We start from the raw sequence: 20,246 nt of genomic DNA, 5'->3' as shown, positions 1-20,246 counted from the left end.
TTCAACTTTCTGGGGAACTGCCATACTGTTTTCCAGAGGGGCTGCACCTGCTTGCATTACCCCCAGCAGTGCAGGAAGTTCGCCTTTCTCCGCATCCTCGCCAACCCCTGTTGCTTCTTGTGTTGTTGAGTTTAGCCATTGAGACAGCTGTGTGGTGGGATCTCGTTTTGATTTGTGTTTTGATTTGTGTTTCCCTCATGATGAGTGACGTTGTGCATCTTTGCATGTAAGGCACATGCATTTGGACCTAGGTATGTGTCTTTGGGAAAGTGTCTGTTCATGTCCTCTGCCCATTTCATGACTGGATTATTTGGTTTTGGGATGTTGAGTTTGATAAGTTTGTTCTGGATTTTGGGACACTTTAAGCTGCTGCTGAATCTTTCAGCTCTTATATGTCAGAAAAGTCCTTTATTTTTGCCTTGGCTTTAATTTCAGGGGAGCGGGGCACCTGGGCAGCCCAGTGGGTTAAAGCCTCTGCCTTCGGCTCAGGTCATGATCTCAGGGTCCTGGGATCGAGCCCCACATCGGGCTCTCTGCTCAGCGGGGAGCCTGCTTCCCTTCCTCTCTCTCTGCCTGCTTCCCTACCTACTTGTGATCTCTGTCGGTCAAATAAATAGAGAAAATCTTAAAAAAAAAAAAAAATCTTACAGTTTCAGGGGAGCTTTGCTGGGTTTTCTCCTGTACATCAGATGTGTTCCCCTACTGTCTTCCCACTTCCATTGTTCCCAAGAGAAATGTGATGTCATCCTCTCCATTCCTACGTTTGTCCTATGGTTTTTGGTTTTTCTTCTAGATGCTTTTGAACTTTTCTCTTTATCCCTGGTTTTGAGCAGTTTGGTTATGCTGTGTCTTGGTATTGCTTTCCTCCGGTCTCTGTGCTTGTGGGTCATTGAACTTCTTGGATCTTTGCGTATATGATTTTCATCAACGTTGGGAAATTTTTGACCGTATTCCTTCAAATATTCCCCCCACCTCCCTCCATCTGTCCTCAGCGACTCCTTTTCCGTGTGTGTTACGCAGCTTGAAGTCGTCTCACAACTCACTGATATTCTTTGTTCTCTTCCAATTCCTTTTTCTCTGTGTGTTTCATTTTATAAAAGCTCCTGTTGCTGTTCTTCGTGTTCACTGATCTTTTTTTTGGTGCTGTGTTAATCTAGTCGGGTGTTAACTTTCTCAGACATTGTAGTATTTATCTGTAGAAGTTCAGTTTGAGTCTTTTAAAATATCTTTCCTGTTCCTACTCAGATGTTTTGAACATAAGGAATACGGTAATAAACTATTTTAATGATCAGTGCCACTTGTAACATCTGGGTCAGTTCTAGGCCCATTTCAGTAGATGTGTCATTTTCTGTGGTGGCTCGTCCTTCCCTGCATGTTTCCCCCAGTTTGTCAACCCTCCTCGCCTCTTCTCGGTTCTCCCTCCCTGCTCCAGGGCTGGGAACTCTCAGGGCAGTAACCAGAGGCCTCTCCTTGTTGATATCCTATCTCTGATTCCTGTTCTTCATTGCTGCCCTTTATTGCTTCAAGATCCGTGTCTTAAAAGCCACTGCTTTGAGGGCACCTGGGTGGCTCAGTGGTTAAAGCCTCTGCCTTTGGCTCAGGTCATGATCTCAGGGTCCTGGGATTGAGCTCCTGGGATTGAGCTTACCCCTCTCTCTCTGCCTGCCTCTCTGCGTACTTGTGATCTTTGTCTGTCAAATAAATAAATAAAATCTTAAAAAAGATAATAAAAAAAGAAAGCCACTGCTTTGTATATTCTGTTTTTTGGTGTCCTTTCAGGAGGCAGGGTAAATCTGATTCTTGTCTGTCTTTGTTGAAAGCAGTCCTAATGCCTGCCTGTATTTTGAATCATAGTTAGAAACTTTTCCCCACATTGGGTTATAGGAAAATTCACCCATTTTGTTTTTCTGTGTGGTTTAATATTTTATATTTAGATCACTGATCCAGTTGGACTTTTTTCTTTCATGGTGTGGAGTATGGATGCAGTTTCATCCATGCCCAAATGACTATAGTTCCTCTAACACTGTTCATTAAAAATCAGTGGATTGTTATAATGTATTATAATATCACAGGTCCTCGTGATATGTCATGTCATCATACAAGTCTACTTCTAGACTTTGTGCTCTGATCCACTGACCTATCTCCATCCCTATGCTGACACCAAACCCTTTTAATCATAAAGGTTGTGTTTTAAATCTGGTAGGGATTAGGTCCCCTACACAGCTTTTTTTTTTTTTTTTTTGGAGATTTTCCTAGTTCTTGATTTTTTCTGCCCTCATATGAACTTTAGTGCCAGCTCACATAGTTCAAGGAAGAAAGCTTTTGGTATTTTTGTTGGGATCACATATCTGTTAAGTAATTGAGGGCAGAGTGATTTATATCTTAGTGTTGACCCATCCAGGAACAAAGAACATCATTCCTTTTTTTCAGGTGTGCTTCTGTGCCTTTCAGGAGTGTTTTAAAGCTTTCCTAGTATAGATTTTGTACATTTCTTGTTAACGCTTTTATCTTTTCTGTTACTCCATGAACTGTGTATATGCTTGAATTATATCTTCTTAGTCTGTTAATGTAACAAGGGCTGTTGGGTTTGTTTGAGTTTTTTAAAAATATTTTTCTTTTTCTTTCTTTCTTCCTTTCTTTGTTGTAAGTTTATTTAAGTCTGCACCCAACGTGGGGCTCAAACTGACAGCCCTGGGATCAAGAGTTGCACATTCTTGGGGTGCCTAGGTGGCTCAATGGGTTAAAGCCTCTGCCTTCGGCTCAGGTCATGATCCCAGGGTCCTGGGATCGAGTCCCACATCGGGCTCTCTGCTCGGCAGGGAGCCTGCTTCCCTTCATCACTCGCTGCCTGCCTCTCTGCGTACATGTGATCTCTGTCAGATGGATAAATAAAATCTTTAAAAAAAATAAAATAAAATAAAGAATTACACATTCTTCCACCTGAGCCAGCCAGGCTCCCCCGGGCCTGTTGCTTTGTATATCCTGATTTTATGTAACACTGTTCTTTCATTGAGTTGGTTTTGTTGTTGATTCCCTTGAGTTTTGGGGTAGAGCATATCCGTTGCAAATAGAAATAGTTTTACTCTCTCTGTTGATTCATATGCCTAGTTGTTTTCTCCAGCTGGAGGCAGTGAACATTTTGCCTCGTTACTGACCTTACTGGGATTGTCTCTTACGTTTGTCCATTAAGTAAAACCCTGACTTGAGAACTGAGAAGACTGCGTAAACATGCCCGTGCCTGTGCAGCTGTGTCTCTGTAACTTGTGTGTGCTCTCCTGTGATTCAGATTGTACATGTATCACACATACTCTGTGTATTTGGGTATGAGAGTGTGTGTGTATACACACATTCATGCTAGTGAAGTATCCACTCCTAGTTTCTTGAGGGTTTTTTATATCAGGTATGTATTTTGAACATTGTCAGAGGCTTTTTCAGCTTCTTAGTGGTGATAAAAGTGTTTTCTTAGCCATATTAGAGTAGCCTATTACATGAATGGATTTCCGAAGATTGAACGAGTCAGTATTCTTGGCATAAGCACCACTTAGAGATTATATATTATTTTTTTCATTCTGGTGTTGGATTCTGTTTGCTGACATCTCGTTTTGGATGTTGGTGTTGATACGAGTGGTATCAAGCCGTCGTGCTGATCACGTGGTCAGTCTTCTGACCCCTCCCATCCTTGCCTTGTGGACTCACTGAACCCAAAAAGTTGTGACTCTCCGTGGCAGTTCATCAGCTCACTTGGCCCGGATCAACTACAGTGTCCTGCTGTGGATTTTCTGTTGGCTCAACTCCTTTAGTCTCGGGCAGTCTCGGCTGTGGCACCTCCGTCATGGGTAGAAAACCCTGTGTTGATACATGTTTTGTAAATACGGTGATGGGACGCGTCTGCTGAGCACTTTTCTTCTGAAACAGGAGTCGTGTGTCGGCAGTCCGGGGCACCACCGCTTGCAGCAGTGGCATCGGAAACACCCCCTTCAGGAGGCTCCAGCATCCCCATGGCCCTCTGGGGTGGCCCTCTCGCTTGCTTCCGGCAGAGGATATCTTGAACATTTTGAGGAAAGTGTCTCCTGTGATAATCAGTTGTCCTGCTTTCTTGCAAGATTCTGATATCTGGAGGCCGAAACGATAGCTTGGTTTGGCATACAGTTCTGGGTTTGAAATTCTTTTTCTTTCACAAGCCGTGGACAGTTGTCCAAGGGTTTTTCTCAGGTGAGAAGTAGAATGGCAGGTTCCAGGGTCAGTGGTGTTTTTCCCCCCACCTGTACCTTTTTAGGCATTTTTTTTCCTCCATTTTTTTGGTGTGGGGCATTTTATTGGGAAATTTGTAGATCTGTATTCCGCCCCCCCCCCCAGTATTCTTGTTTGCAAATTGAATGGCCCCTTGTGACGTGAAGGCTTGTGTGATTCTTCAGCTCACGTATCATTTTTTGTTCTGCCTTTGATTCTTTGTGTTCGTCCTTCTAGTTTTCTCTTTCTGAAAGTGGAATCTGTTGGATCTGGCTTTTGTATCTCAAGCTTTATTTCATCATTTCAATTTCTTGTTATCGGAGACAATTCCTAAATTAGATATTCTGTGTCCCATTTGTTACGTAAGTCTCTTACTTGGGGGTTTTTAAAAAGATTCAACAATTTGATCTTTAATTTCTAAGTAATCTCTGCTGGCTATTTTTTGGAGAATGTTCTCATTTTTTGGAAACCGTGTCCTGCTAAATTTATTGAAAAATACAAATCAATAGAAGTTGTTTCCTTTATGAAATTGGTTCTGTCATAGTTTAGCTGCTCACCTTGATACCTATCTTTAATTCACACCGTTTTCCGCAATTAGCTGATGATTCTAGATTTTTTTAAATATTTCAGTTTTTGAGAGAGGAATTCCTGATAGCTCGTGTGAATATACTTAACTAATAATCCCATTTCACTCTTTTCTTTACGGAGGGGATGACTGCAGAGCTCTAGAAGTTTCAGGACTAGGGAAATGCTGGTAGACACTACTTCAGTTTTTTTCTTCCTTTTTTTTTTTTAATTGTGATAAGTTACATGTAACATGAAATTTACCATTTTACCTTTAAAACATACAGCTCACGGGCATGAAGTACTTTCATGTGCTTGTGCAACCACCACCAACCATCCGTCTCGAGAACACTTCTCATCTTGTAAAACTGAAGCTTCATCCCCATTACAGAGTAATGCCTCAACTCCCCCTGTCCCCTGCAAGTGTTGTCCTCTCTGTCGCTCTGATTGTGACTATTCTCAGCACCTAAGTGGACTCATCCAGTGTTTGTCTTTTTGTCACTGGTTTGTTTCTCTGAGCATCGTGTCTTCAGAGTCCATCCATGTTGGAACAGATGCCAGAATCTTCTTTTTAAGTCCGAATATTGCTTGCATTGTATGTGTGGCCTGCATTCTGCTTGTCTCTTTATCTGTCAGTGGACACTTGGGTCACTTTTGCATTTTCGCTATTGGGAATGATGCAGCATGGGTGTATAAATTCCTCTCTAAGACCCTACTTCTGGTTCTTTTAAGCGTGTCTCCAAAAGTGGACTTGCTGGATCATATGGGAAATTAATGCCAGATTTATTTTTAATTTTTGAGGAGCTCTCCTGGCTGTAGTGGCTCCCACAGTTTGCATTCCAGCGCAGTGCACGAGGGTTCCGATTTCTCCAACACGTGTTATTTGTAGGCATTTTGGTAGTAGCCATGCTAAGGGACGGGAGGTGGTAACTCACTGTGGCTTTGATTTGATTTCCCTAATGGCTGGTGACGTTGATCATCTTCCCACATGCTCCTTGGACACGTGTGTGTCGTCTTTGTGAAATGTCTGTTCCAGTCCTTGGCCCATTTTGAATCTTGTTGGTTTCTGTTGTTGGGTGGGTTTGAAGAGTTCTCTCTGTATTCTAGAATGAGGCTTTACCAGAAACATGATTGGCAGATATTTTCCCCATCCTGTAGGTTGCCTTTTTCTTCCGTGGAAGTGTCTTTTTCACACCTCTGGATGGAACTAGAGCATATCATGCTTAGTGAAATAAGTCAAGCAGAGAAAGACAACTATCATATGATCTCCCTGATATGAGGAAGTGGTGATGCAACATGGGGGCTTAAGTGGGTAGAAGAGGAATCAATGAAACAAGATGGAATTGGGAGGGAGACAAATCATAAGTGACTCTTAATCTCAGAAAACAAACTGAGGGTTGCTGGGGGGAGGGGGGTTGGGAGAAGGGGGTGGGATTATGGACATTGGGGAGGGTATGTGCTTTGGTGAGTGCTGTGAAGTGTGTAAACCTGGTGATTCACAGACCTGTACCCCTGGGGATAAAAATATATGTTCATAAAAAATTAAAAAAAAAAAAAAAAAGACGGCATGCTGGGCAGAGATTTCTCCCAGCTTGAGGATGGAGAGGGAACTCAATGGGAAGCCTGAGGGCACATCCTGTGGGGGGACACCCACACCCACCCCTTCCCTTTAGCTAGTTTGTGCACAAACCTGTCTTCCCATAGAGCAAGGCCATATACATCTCCCATGGGCAGGAGCTGACCCTGTTCTATTCTGTAACCATGACTTTCCTACCAAATGACTAATAGACTAATACAGGACTGGTTTCATTAGGTGTATTACTTCAACACGCACTTCTTGAACCTCTCTTCCCATTGCCTCATGTCCTTGGTCCATAAGGTGTACTTTATATGTATTTGTTGAATGAATAAATGATGCTTTTTCTCATGTTCAAGTGCAATACTAATCACCTCCAGGTCCCAACATAACTTAAACCTATGCAAAACAGAAGGAGTTCAAGAGCCTACAAGTTAGGGGACGTCTCGAAAAAGCCACATTTAAAAAGAAAAAAGGCAAGGGGAGGGGAGGGAAATATAGGGAAGGGAAAAGGAAGGAAGAGGAAAGTTAAAGAGAAAGGAAGGAAAGGAGAAATAAAGGGGAAAACTGAAAAGAAAAAGACAGCCCCGCCTTATCTAGGATGAGAGTAGCGGTAGAGGGAACGTGGCTGCCTGCTGAGGGAGAAGCTGAGAGAATGGGAGTAGCTACTGAGACAGGCGCCCCGGAGTTGCCCGCGGGACTCTTCCTGAGTCCCTGCTCCTATTTCTTTCTAGTTTTCTCCGTGTTTCCCCTTCACAAAGCAGCTCCTCCTTGTTTGTCACTCAGTCTTATTTATTTGACACAGACAGAGAGAGATCCCAAGTAGGCAGAGAGGCAGGTGGAGGGTGGGGGGTAAGCAGGCTCCCTGCTGAGCAGAGAGCCCCATGCGGGGCTCGATCCCAGGACCCTGAGATCATGACCCGAGCCGAGGCAGCTGCTTCACTGACTGAGCCACATCACACCCCCGATCCCCACCACTCTCCTACTTTTCCATCTCCAGGCACTGGACTTCTTCCATCACTCCTGCTTCTCAGGACAAGCCCGCTGCTCCTCTGCTGTGTGGCTGAACTTTGCTGTTGCTGCCTCCTGACCTCCCCTCAGCGGCCACCTATAGCCCTGGATGCTTTCCGGTTCCAGAAGCTTGGCTGCTCTGACTCTTCTGTGCTCTGGGAGCCACACGTGCTTCTGCCATCAGCTCACACTTCCGAACCACCTCCCTGGATCCGTATTCCTTCTCAGCCTTCGGTGGCCTCTAGCCTCTCCCACTTTCTCAGCTGGTCCCTCTCTTTATCCTCCAAGTCTCTTAAGCTTCACCCCCTTCTCAGCAGCCTCGGCTCCCCCTTCTCTTCAACTGGATCCGTCGTGATCTCAGTTTCTCTAGGTGTTCAGGCTGAAACCACCATGTTCTGCTCCAGTGTTCCCAAGCACTCCCAGTTCTCACCTGGCATCAGTCACCGGACTGTTTGCTTTCTCGTCTGTTTTTTACTGCTTTATTATGTGCATCCACCGTCCTGTTTCTTGTGCCTTTACATTCAGGTCTTTCCTCATTTGAGTTGTTTCCTAATCTGCCTTTACCTGCCACCTTGCAGAGACCTAAAGCTTCTTAAATATACATTTTAAGTCCTAGGTGTCTCATGTGTTATATCTGTTTCCAAGCTGCCATACTGTTTCTCCTCTTTGTTTCCGTGTCTGCAGAATCTAGCCTCTGCTGTTCCCAGTCCATCAACTGTGTCCCAATTCTGAATGCCATCCCTCTCCTTGAGCTGCTGTAATCAGATGCTGATGTCCGTGTGGCTCTTCGGACCTTGGTGGTTTCACTTTCTGAAATTGCTCCAGGCTTAGGAGTTCATCTCATTTATCAGAACTGCACCCCAACCCCAACCCCAACACACACACACACACAATTTTCCTTTTGGTTTCTCTTTACTCCATTGCTTCTTGTTCCTCTATAGAGTGCTGTGTTCATCTCCTAAATATCTCACATCTCCCAAGCTATTCCAAATCCCCATGAGGCCCCATTATTTCAATCCTTATTTGTTCAACTTTTCCAACATCTCCTGTGATAGATCTGTCCCCAAACTGTTACCTTCCCTGACTACCTGAGTTTTGCCAATCTCCTACCGTAGCCAGTGTGTTGTATAAATAATTTTTCAGATACTTCTCCCTCCATGCTCCCTGGGAGAGAACCTCTACATCTTTGGAATCCTGAGTGATAGGAGTGTTTGTTACTCACACTGGGCCCCGTGGACCAAACTTGAGTTTGTGCTAATGAGATGAGTCAGGATAGGGCCAGCCATACCAGGAACCCCAACAGGGGTGGGGCTTTGAACCACTTGATATCAGCCCAATCTCTAGGGGAAGGAAGAGAGTTGGAGACTGTGTTCGAGGTATGACCAATGATGGAGTTAATCACACTTGCATAATGAAACCCCTATAAAAACTCTGGTCACCAAGCTCAGGTGAGCTTCATGACGGGTGATATGCATCTATGTGCCAAGACATCCATGGGATGCTTCCCGCGGACACTGAAGCTTGGTATTTGAGACAGCCCCAGTATTCTCTGGTGCTACCATCTCCCAAGATGGTTTCCTCCAATATTCAGGATTCCTGCCATTAACTCTTTCTTCTCCATGCCTCTCTTATTTGACAGCTTTAGCTCCTCCTATCTTACTGTGTTTCTCAGAATGTTCTCCCAAAGCCTCATTTCTTTCCAGTTGTTCTATTTCATCCCATACTGTAGATTTTCCTTCTACCAAAGAAGGGTGCTCCCTTGCACCTGTGGGTCTGCTTGCCATGGATCATCGCCTAAAATGCATACTCTCACTGAGGCATGTTGCCATTGTTGTGAATTTCAGATTATCTAGGTCCCCTAGCTCTGTCTTCCTTCTTTCCCTTTTCCTGCCTCAATATCTTTGCCTTGTTTCTTGCTTTAAGACACAAGCTCAGGGTTCACTTTATCTTGGTTTTTTTTTTTTTCTGCATAAAATGTAACTTACACTTGGGGCGCTTGGGTGGCTAAGTGGGTTAAATGTCTGCCTTCGGCTTAGGTCATGATCTCAGGGTCCTGGGATCGAGACCGCCCGCATCCGCATCCGGTTCTATGCACAGAGAGGAGCCTGCTTCCCCTGTCTCTTTCTGCCTGCCTCTCTGCCTACTTGTGATCTCTCTCTGTCAAATAAATAAATAAAATCTTAAAAAAAAAACCCACCCACATCCTCACTAAAAAAAAGCTTACACTTATTTTTCAACGGTAAGAAGTGTGGCTGAATAATCACAACCCCATTAAGAAAGAGTATCATTGGACAGTGAACAGTAAGACCAATTGAGATGACCACAAACACCACGAAGATGAAGACTTTTATCTTTATTATGTTTCCTCAAGAGACACATTGCAGTGTCTTTAATAACCTAAAATAACATAAAACAACTTACAAACGTGTCATCCAGGCAAGTAAAAGAAATACAACTGATTCCCACAATTTAATAATGAAGACTACATGTCAAATAAACATTTACAGGAATAACAACTTGAGGGAATCACCTACTTAGTTATAAGTGTAATTGATATATAGCTATATATAGTAAAAGCATAAAAACCTATCCCTAATATGTCAACAATATTTTATTTACAGGTGTATTCTCATCACAAATCTTTGTAGTTTCCTCAAGAGACACATTGCAGTGTCCTCTTTAATAACCTAAAATAACATAAAACAACTTACAAACGTGTCATCCAGGCAAGTAAAAGAATTACAACTGATTCCCACAATTTAATAATGAAGACTACATGTCAAATAAACATTTACAGTAATAACAACTTGAGGGATTCACCTACCTAGTTATAAGTGTAATTGATATATAGCTATAGTAAAAACACAAAAACCTATGCCGAATATGTCAACAATATTTTATCTAGAGGTGTATTCTCATCACAAAACTTTGTAGGAACATGTTTTGAAAACTATGACTATTTCAGAACTTTTAAAAATAAATACATACATATAAAATATAAGAATAAATAAAATAGGTCTAAGGACAACATTTTCAAAATATACCAATGAAATTCATGGCATAATATTAGGCGATTATAATCCTTTGTCTCTCCTTTCATATTTTTGAATTAATCTCCTCCTTGTTTGTGTCCCAATGCATAAAAAAGAGGATCTCCAACTCCTACCTCAAGGGAGATTTGAATTAATCTGAAATATTTGGTAGCACCCCAAGAGAGGGTGGATCTTGAAAAAAAGCCTGGTTTCTTATTGTCCTTCTCTGGACTCCTGGAAGTACTCCCAGCTCCTCGGAGTACAATGTGAAAATTCCCTTAAGCTAATTTTATAAGGTTTTGGATTCTTCTAGATTATCTGCACAAGAGATTCCTCTCTTCCTTCCTCATGCCTGTTGTTAGTGTCTAGATTGATTTCCTGCTGTAAATCTGCGTCTCCCAGGGCTCAAGGATCTGAAATTGAGAGAAAGAGAGGAAGTCAGATCACAAGGAGTCAACACTCCAGACATCTTGGTCAGTTCGAACCAGAATTTAGACTAATTCATAAATCCAACTTTATCTCTAATCCTTCCTTCTAAACCCCAATTCATTTTCAGTTATGACTCTTGGACTTTGGTGATCCTGACCCCGCCCCAATTTTTTCATGAGCCTAATGTCACATGCGGTTATCTGTTTGATAGCCAGGACTCTAGGTGATTCTGCTCAGGGAGTAAAGCAAACTTGAGGGTCGCCTGGGTGGCTCAGGCAGTTGAGCGTCTGCCTTCAACTCAGGTACCCGGGAATGAGTTCCACATCAGGATCCTTGCTCAAATGAGAAGCCTGCTTCTCCCTCTGCCTGCTACTTCACTGCCTGTGTTCTCTCTCTGTCTCTGACAAATAAAATCTTTAAAAATAAAACAAAAACAAAACCACCACAACAACAAAACAAACAAACTTGAGAGAATGTTGCTTTAGACCTGAAACTCACCTTGGACCTTTTGTGCTACATAAAGTCTGAACAAAGAACCATACTGCAAACATCAACATCATGAACCATGAGACCACATAATCCTCCATTCTAACCCTAGATCCTAATGTTTAATCATAACACCTAGTCCTAAATTTGGTCAGTGCTACATGGTCTGAATGTTTGTCTCTTCACCTCCATCAAATTTGTACATTGAGATCCTAACCCACAAGGTGATGGTGCTATAAGATGAGGTCTTTGTGATGATTGGGTCATGGGGGGGCCCTCAACAATGGCAGTAGTGCTCTGATAAAAGAGACCCCAGTGACATAACTCAGAACCCACTTAGTCTGCAACCCAGAAAAGGGTCCGGCACCCTGCTCTCAGACTTCCAGCCTCCAAACCATGAGAAATAAATGTCTGTTGCTCAACGCCATGTAGTACTTCGTTGTGGGAGCCCGAATGGACTGAGAACTAGTTCACATTATTTAAACCAAACCTTTACTTAATCCTCTGCCCAAATCTATAACTATACATGCTGATCACAATAAGCTATGCTAAAAACTAGTATTTCTTTTTTTTTTAAGATTTTATTTATTTATTTGACAGACAGAGATCACAAGTAGGCAGAGAGGCAGGCAGAGAGAGAGGGGGAAGGATGCTCCCGGCTGAGCAGAGAACCTGATGTGGTGCTCGATCCCAGGACCCTGGGATCATGACCTGAGCCAAAGACAGAGTCTTAACCCACTGATCCACCCAGGCACCCTGAAACTAGTATTTCTGAAGGTTCACTCATTCTGACAAACTCCTTGACTGTGAACCTGAGGGGAAAGATGTAATGGAACGAGATGAGAGACTCGTCCAAAAGTGGGCAGGGTCACATAGGACTGACAGATGTCATCTGACATCAGCAATGTGTAGCAAGCAAATCTGGATGAACGCACAGCTAGTCCTAATTTATCTTTTATTATTGGATAGATAGACTGTTCCATCCGATGTCCTATTGTTAGACATTTACTTTGTTGTAAATAAGTCCCCAGAATTCATATCTCTGAGGCATGAAAGAGAAAGTAAAAACACAATGTAGGGGAAAAAATTGGAAACTTGCTCCCTTTTCACAGAAAGTCAACATTTCCTCAAGCTATCATCTGGGCCAAATTGGTTTCAATGGAATTATTTCAGCCAAGTCCATGCTTCTGTGACAAACTGGTTTTCCTGAGGTCTGGCCTCCCGCATGTCTCCCTGAGTCATGGCTCTGTGGGGTTGTCAGCTCGTGGCTGGGACCTGAGTGCGTGTACGGCTTCCACCTCATAACTCATGGAAGGCTGACGTGTGGGGCTAGGGAGAGGAGCGTGGGCTCAGCTACTGGATTCCTCAGATCTCCTCATTACACAAGAAATCATTGTGCCTGGTCCCATGAGGACAGAGACCTACCTTCCCTTAGGCCGATGACCTCAGGCCTCCATGGCCCTAGGAGACCTAGGGCATCAGAGTGAGGCGGTCTCGCCCCCACACCCACAGGTCTGGATCAAAAGCCTGGATCTAGAACACAAGCGGCCCCATGAGAACACAACTTCCAGATGGGCCCTGCCCCCGCGACCCCCGCCCTGTTCCCTCCTGTCGTCCAGACCCTTAATTCTTTCTGGTCCCAAATCCCCATGTCCCTCGCTGCACCTCCTCTCTCTCCCATTGGGCCCCACACCCCAAATCCCTCCAGCCAACCTACCTCTTCACACTCTTCTCGGGACACCCTGGTCCTCCAGTTCATGGATCGTATAAATTGGAATCTCAGTTTGTGGAACAAGGGTCGCTCGGACCGGTTCTTCCCATAGAGGAATGAAAAGATGGCCTGTTTGGGGGCCTGGTTATCCTCTTCCATATCACTGGCCAGGTAGCTGGAGAGAGACATCAGGTGGCTGGTCAGGAGCAGGACGGGAAGGATGCCCCTCCCCCACCTGAGCTCAGCTTCCCAGCAAGGACATAGGTTGCTTATTACCCAGTGTCACAGAGTGCCACTCAGTCATCAAGAGGGCAAAGGGATATTGAAAAAGAAAGCCAAAGTTGGTGGCATCACAATTCCGGATTTCAAGCTCTATTACAAAGCTGTCATCAAGACAGCATGGTACTGGCACAAAAACAGACACATAGATCAATGGAACAGAATAGAGCGCCCAGAAATAGACCCTCAACTCTACAGTCAACTAATCTTCGACAAAGCAGGAAAGACTGTCCAATGGAAAAAAGACAGCCTCTTCAATAAATGGTGCTGGGAAAATTGGACAGCCACATGCAGAAAAATGAAATTGGACCATTTCCTTACACCACACACGAAAATAGACTCGAAATGGATGAAGGACCTCAATGTGCGAAAGGAATCCATCAAAATCCTTGAGGAGAACACAGGCAGCAACCTCTTCAACCTCAGCAGCAGCAACATCTTCCTAGGAACAACGCCAAAGGCAAGGGAAGCAAGGGCAAAAATGAACTACTGGGATTTCATCAGGATCAAAAGCTTTTGCACAGCAAAGGAAACAGTTAAGAAAATCAAAAGACAACTGACAGAATGGGAGAAGATATTTGCAAACGACATATCAGATAAAGGACTAGTGTCCAGAATCTATAAAGAACTTAGCAAACTCAACACCCAAAGAACAAATAATCCAATCAAGAAATGGGCAGAGGACATGAACAGACATTTCTGCAAAGAAGACATCCAGAGGGCCAACAGACACATGAAAAAGTGCTCCATATCACTCGGCATCAGGGAAATACAAATCAAAACCACAATGAGATACCACCTCACGCCAGTCAGAATAGCTAAAATCAATAAGTCAGGAAATGACAGATGCTGGCGAGGATGCGGAGAAAGGGGAACCCTCCTACACTGTTGGTGGGAATGCAAGCTGGTGCAGCCACTCTGGAAAACAGCATGGAGGTTCCTCAAAATGTTGAAAATAGAACTGCCCTATGACCCAGCAATTGCACTACTGGGTATTTACCCTAAAGATACAAACGTAGTGATCCAAAGGGGCACGTGCACCCGAATGTGTATAGCAGCAATGTCCACAATAGTCAAACTATGGAAAGAACCTAAATGTCCATCAACAGATGAATGGATCAAGAGGATGTGGTATATATACACAATGGAATACTATGCAGCCATCAAAAGAAATGAAATCTTGCCATTTGCGACAACATGGATGGAACTAGAGCGTATCATGCTTAGCGAAATAAGTCAAGCAGAGAAAGACAACTATCATATGATCTCCCTGATATGAGGAAGTGGTGATGCAACATGGGAGCTTTATTGGGTAGAAGAAGAATCAATGAAACAAGATGGAATTGGGAGGGAGACAAATCATAAGTGACTGTTAATCTCACAAAACAAACAGAGGGTTGCTGGGGGGAGGGGGTTGGGAGAAGGAGGTGGGATTAAGGACATTGGGGAGGGTATGTGCTTTGGTGAGAGCTGTGAAGTGTGTAAACCTGGTGATTCACAGACCTGTACCCCTGGGGATAAAAATATATGTTTATAAAAAATTAAAAATAAAAAAATTTTAAAAAAGGAAGGCATGGCTCGGCAGAGACTTCTCCTAGCTTGAGGATGGAGAGGGAACTCAATGGGAAGCCTGAGGGCATGTCCTGTGGGGGAACACCCACACCCACCCCTTCCCTTTAGCGAGTTTGTGCACAAACCTGTCTTCCCATAGAGCAAGGCCATATACATCTCTCATGGGCAGGAGCTGACCCTGTTCTATTCTGTAACCATGACTTTCCTACCATATGACTAATACAGGACTGGGTTCATTGGGTGCATTAATTCAACACGCACTTCTTGAACCTCTCTTCCCATTGCCTCATGTCCTTGGTCCATAAGGTGTACTCTATATGTATTTGTTGAATGAATAAATGATGCTTTTTCTCATGTTCAAGTGCAATACTGATCACCTCCTAGTCCCAACATAACTTAAACCTATGCAAAACAGAAGGAATTCTGCAGTGCTTTGAGAGTGTGGTAATATGTTGACAAGTCCTGCAGGCATCGAGTCTAATGGGATTGGGGAAGGGGACAGGGGGGTGGAGCGGTGAGTGGATAGCAAATAACCATAGTCCAGAATCTCCATGACACTCGGATTTTAACAGAAGTGCTGCTGCGGTGCAGAAGTCAGGGAGGTTGGCGGGGCGGGGAAGGGGGGAGCATCTGAAGATTTGGGAGTTGAAGTTGACCTTGAGGGCAAGTCGTTTTCTCAGGTATAGGTGCAAAATTATCTAGACAGAAAACGCAATATAGGAACAGAAGGAAGTGTCCTTAGAAGGTTGAAACACCAAGGGGATGAGCAAATCGGACGAAGACGAAAGGGTTGGATCCAAGCTCAGAAGCCTTGCCTTGACCCAGAACACCACTGGCCCTGGAGAGTGGAGGAGGAGACCAGAGCTTTGAAGGACTTCATGCACATAGCGCCCGCAGGCTTGGGGACAGTGTTGTAAGACACACCCGCGGAAACACTCACAACAGATCTGTGCTAAGTCTTGGGGGCGTGAATCGAGGCATTTGTGCTGGGAATTCGTAGAGGAAAACAATTACTCTTGGTATCGCGGTGGGAAGGGGACAGACGGAGGATCAGGACCGGCTGCTTCGCTAGTCTGTTTGCTCAGGGCAGGGCCGTGTCCGTTCCTTCCTTCTGTCCTCTTAGAAGGGTCTTCTGTTTGCTTCTCCTGGCTGACGTCAGGGATGTTTGTGTTTACAAGGAACAGTCTAAAAAAACACTATACTATAATCCTATGGTTTTTACACACGGGGTCAACAGTTTTTCTAAAAAAGTAGTTTAATAAACGGTTACAAATGGTTTGAAAAAAAAAGGAGATGAAAGTTTAGGGTCCCAATTTCCCCCTCAATCCACCCAGGTAGCGAATTGTACTGCGGGATGAGACAAAAATACTCACAGGGCTATGAAGAAATGGATTCGCTGGTACTGCCAGGAGAAGAGGCCAGCACGGCTGAAGTAAGCTATGACCATAGACAGGAGATACTGGTGGCAAGAGGAGACACAGTGTCAGAGAGAGGTGACATCCTGGGCGAGGAAAACCATTGGGGGATGGGGACATGAGGCTGCAGCAGGTTCTCCCGCTTTGACGGACTGGGTGAATTTGCTTATTTGGTGTCAACAGGTTGGTTGCAAACCAAAGAAGTCAAGGGAAGGGTTGATGGTGCTCCCAGGATAGCAAGCTGTGCTGGTCTGAGGGCTTGTCTTCAGGACAGCCGGCCTCTGGAGGGTCTCTGAGAAGCTGGAGCCAAGGGGTGCCCCACCCAAGCTGAGAGAGAAGGGACTTAAGGTGGCAACAGCCAGAGGGGCATGCCTGGGACTCAGGTCCCAGAGGACCTGCAGGAAACCACGAGGTCCCCAGCGGGAAGTGTTGGCAGGATGAGGTTGGAGACAGGGTTTGGAGGCATCGCCCTGCCCCAGGACAGATGTTGGAGCAAGAACACATCTGAGTGGAGAACAATGATACCTTGTCGGATACGCTCAGATTTTTGTCCCAGGCCAGAAATTTTTGAATGACAGGATCCTCTGTGAAAAGAGGGCATAGGTCAGGTTGACAAGCACAATGGGGTTACTGTGGGAGCGTTCCAGGGCAAAGAGGAGAATGATGCCTCTCCTGGAGAAGTTCCAGGATGTGGCCAGCGGTGAGGCTGATGGGCAAAAGGGAGCAAAGACCAGTCACCGCCCAGGGAACGTTGGTGGCTTCCGGCGTGGGGAGGCTGAGGGAGCACACCTGTAAGATTGGATGGGAGGTCAACAGGGACGCTGTCTCATCATGCATGGACATGCCACTGCGGAGACCACAGTCATTCCCTGTCATTTTCTCATCCCACAGTGACATAAGGGTCTAAAGATGGCATGTCATTTCCACACCCCCTGCTCAACTCCACACACACAGCCAAAGACATTTAGAGTCAAAAGGCCAATAAGGGGAACCTGGGTGGCTCCATGGCTTAAAGCTTCTGCTTCGGCTCACGTCATGATCCCAGGGTTCTGGGATCGAGCCCCACATCAGTCTCTCTCCTCAACGGGGAGCCTGCTTTCCCCCTCTTTTTCTGTCTGCCTCTGCCTGATTGTGATCTCTCTCTCTCTCTCTGTCAAATAAATAAATATAATATATAAAAAAAAAAAAAGCAAAAGACCAATAAGAACTAAGACATCTCAGGAGTGTAACTGAGACCAAGCTTTCTCATCCCAAGTACAGACCTTTCTCCAAGTCTCACCTAATCCTCTGTCATTTTTATTTTTCCCCAGTGACGGATCATTATGGAGTCCTCCAAGGATGGAGAGCTCACCAACCTTCAGAGAATTCTTTTCCATTGGAAGCTTCTTGAATTTAAAGAGAAAATGGAAGAGGGTTGGAGGAGATCTTCTTACCAAGCAACTTTTTGAAGACCTCGTGGTGTTCAGGGAGCACTGAAGACACCCGTTGTCTCTTCAACTTCATCTTGAGGCCACACAGTGACTCCACGACCCAGATGTCCTCAGCGCCAGAGCCTGTCTCCTCATCTGACTCATCCCTTCCTCTCTTCCTTGTGGGGGACTCAGGCATGGGGCGGGGGTCTACCCAGGGGGCTGAGTGAAGAAACCAGGCTACAGTATAAGGCTTTTGTCTTTGGAATTCAGCCACCCCTTCTCCCCCTCCAAAAACCCCAACTTCCCCTTCATTCTCTCCAGCCTTCCTGACAATTGACATCTCCCCAACCATGTTTCCATCTTTCTCCTTTGTTGATACACATCTGTCCCCATTCATCTTTGGCACTGTTTCACCACCCCCATCCTCAAAATTTCATTGTAGATAACTTCTCCCCTGGGAATAATGACATCATTTCCTCTCTTCCTTTACCTCCTCTTTGGACCTCATCTCCTAACCCTCTTTCCCTGCTTCTTGGGTATTCCTTCCATGGTTACAGTTTTGTCCCCAACTCCTATACTTTCCTCCTCCAATCCCCGGCTTTCTGGATCTCTCCTGTCACACACACCCTACTCAGACACTCCTTCCTGACTTTTGTACCCATTCCTCTTCACTAGCCAAGCCTCTCAAGTCCCTTCCTCTTCCTCCTTTCTCACCTGATGGTCCTGGGATTTCATCATCCACCACATTGAAGGGGTACCCTGAGGTGCTAGGCTGGGGACTCTGGTCCTCAGACTGGGAATGCGGTTGATTAGGTTGATCATCAGCCATGATTTCTCCCTAGCTCTTTCTGGCCTCCCAGAAACCTGAGACCCTGTTCTGGGCAAATTCCGACCAAACACAAGCCCTTGATCCCTTCTCCAAGCTGGGGCAAAGCCAGGAGTGGCGAAAAGGTCTGTGAAGATACAGTTGTCCACCTCTGCTGCCAAGCACCATGGAATCTGATCCTTCCAATCAGGAAGGTCGGAAGCCTCTGATGTCACAGGTCATTCCAGTCTGGCAACCAGTTTGAAGGGAAACACGTAACTGCCAAACTGGTGTCCAGTTTGGGATCTCGAGGTAAGGGCTGTTTCCAGCCACCGACCCAGCCTTGGACCATCCTCCAAAACTGTCCTCGAGGGGTCTGGATCACTCTACTCCTCTCCAGCAGATGCCCGGCTCTCTCCCCTCTTGGCACATGTTGGGCTCTCTCCATCCTTCCTATTCCTAATTCAGGGCACAATCTGGTGGGAGAAGGAGGAAAGAGACAAGGGAATTTGGGATGGGCCGAAACGTAAGAACTTACAAGACAGACATAAGTATGTCAAGAAGGTTCCAGGTACATGGACTTGTTGGAATTAAAAGTTAGTTTAAGGGACACCTGGGTGGCTCAGTTGGTTAAGCAGCTGCCTTCGGCTCAGGTCACGATCCATCATTCTGGAATTGAGTCCCACATCAGGCTCCTGGCTCGTCGGGGAACCTGCTTCTCCCTCTGCCTCTGCCTGCCTCTCTGCCTGTGCTCACTCGCTCCCTCTCCCTCTCTCTCTCTGACAAATAAATAAATAGTTTTTTTTTTAAAAAAGTTAGTTTAAATCGCTTAATTTGGTAGACTTCTTCTGCTCCATGTTTTACTGACATTGTGTTGTGGGTGGGTGTTCAGTGGTTGGGGAGCACTCACGCTCTCCTCAGGACTGAAAATTTACCATTTTAACCATTTTTGAGGGTATGATTTGGTAGCAGTATGCACCTTCGGGTCTCTGTGCGACCATCAGCACCATCCTTCTCCAGAACTTTTTCGTCTTCCCTGAAACTGAAACTCTGCACCCACTGAAGGAGAACTCCCCCTTCTCCCCTCCCCCAGCCCCTGGCAAGCACCATTCCACTTTATGTCTCTAGAGATTGGGCTATTTCAGATAGCTCCTATCAGTAGAATCATGCAGTATTTTATGTGTATGTTTCTGATTTATTTCATTCAACAAAATGTCTTCCAAGCTCCTTTGTGTTATAGTGTGTGACAGAATTCCTTCCTTTTTAAAGATGAATAATATCCATTCTGTGTGTGTGTATGTTTGCATTTTACATGTTCCTTTCACAATCATATAAGAACAGTGATACATACATACCATTTTCAGTTTATCCATCCATCTGTTGATGGACGCCAGTATTGAGTCCACATTTTGTGTAAGCCTTGCTTTGGATCCATAGTATGAACTTGGATGAAAAACACATCTTTAATTCATGATGTGCCTCAAGTTTTATTTTGCACTTCGATCAAACTTACGGATAGCTAAGGAGCCCAGTCCAAGCATAAATAAAGTCAAACCAGTTCACCCAGAAAACCATATGCAGGTTTCTCCAAAGATTTTAAAAAACCAAACGAACAAACCCCAAAATACCAGAAGTACCATATAATCTGGCACTCTTATAGCTGGGTATACATCCAAAGGAAATGAAAACAGGATATTAAAGAACTATCTGCCCTCCTGTGTTCA

The 20,246-nt window shown here is 44.8% G+C and overlaps 2 protein-coding genes across 2 annotated transcripts in view; one reads left to right on the top strand and one right to left on the bottom strand.

Moving 5' to 3' along the window:
- RBAK (RB associated KRAB zinc finger) overlaps positions 1-20,246 on the top strand; it is an 813,856-nt gene that overhangs the window by 414,899 nt on the left and 378,711 nt on the right. The window lies entirely within an intron of this gene.
- Positions 12,799-18,546, bottom strand: LOC309854209 (speedy protein E4-like; the record flags this gene model as incomplete). The annotated part of the gene is made up of 6 exons (XM_082713035.1): positions 12,799-12,861; positions 13,046-13,214; positions 16,264-16,349; positions 16,831-16,889; positions 17,739-17,936; positions 18,432-18,546. 6 exons carry the CDS (start codon positions 18,544-18,546, stop codon positions 12,799-12,801), a joined length of 690 nt encoding a protein of 229 aa, XP_082569161.1.

This window comes from Mustela nivalis, assembly GCF_964662115.1.
Source record: "Mustela nivalis genome assembly, chromosome: 19".
NCBI classification, from domain to species: domain Eukaryota; kingdom Metazoa; phylum Chordata; class Mammalia; order Carnivora; family Mustelidae; genus Mustela; species Mustela nivalis.
Note: the sequence above shows the minus strand (reverse complement) of the source record. Positions and strands in the feature narration are given on the sequence as shown.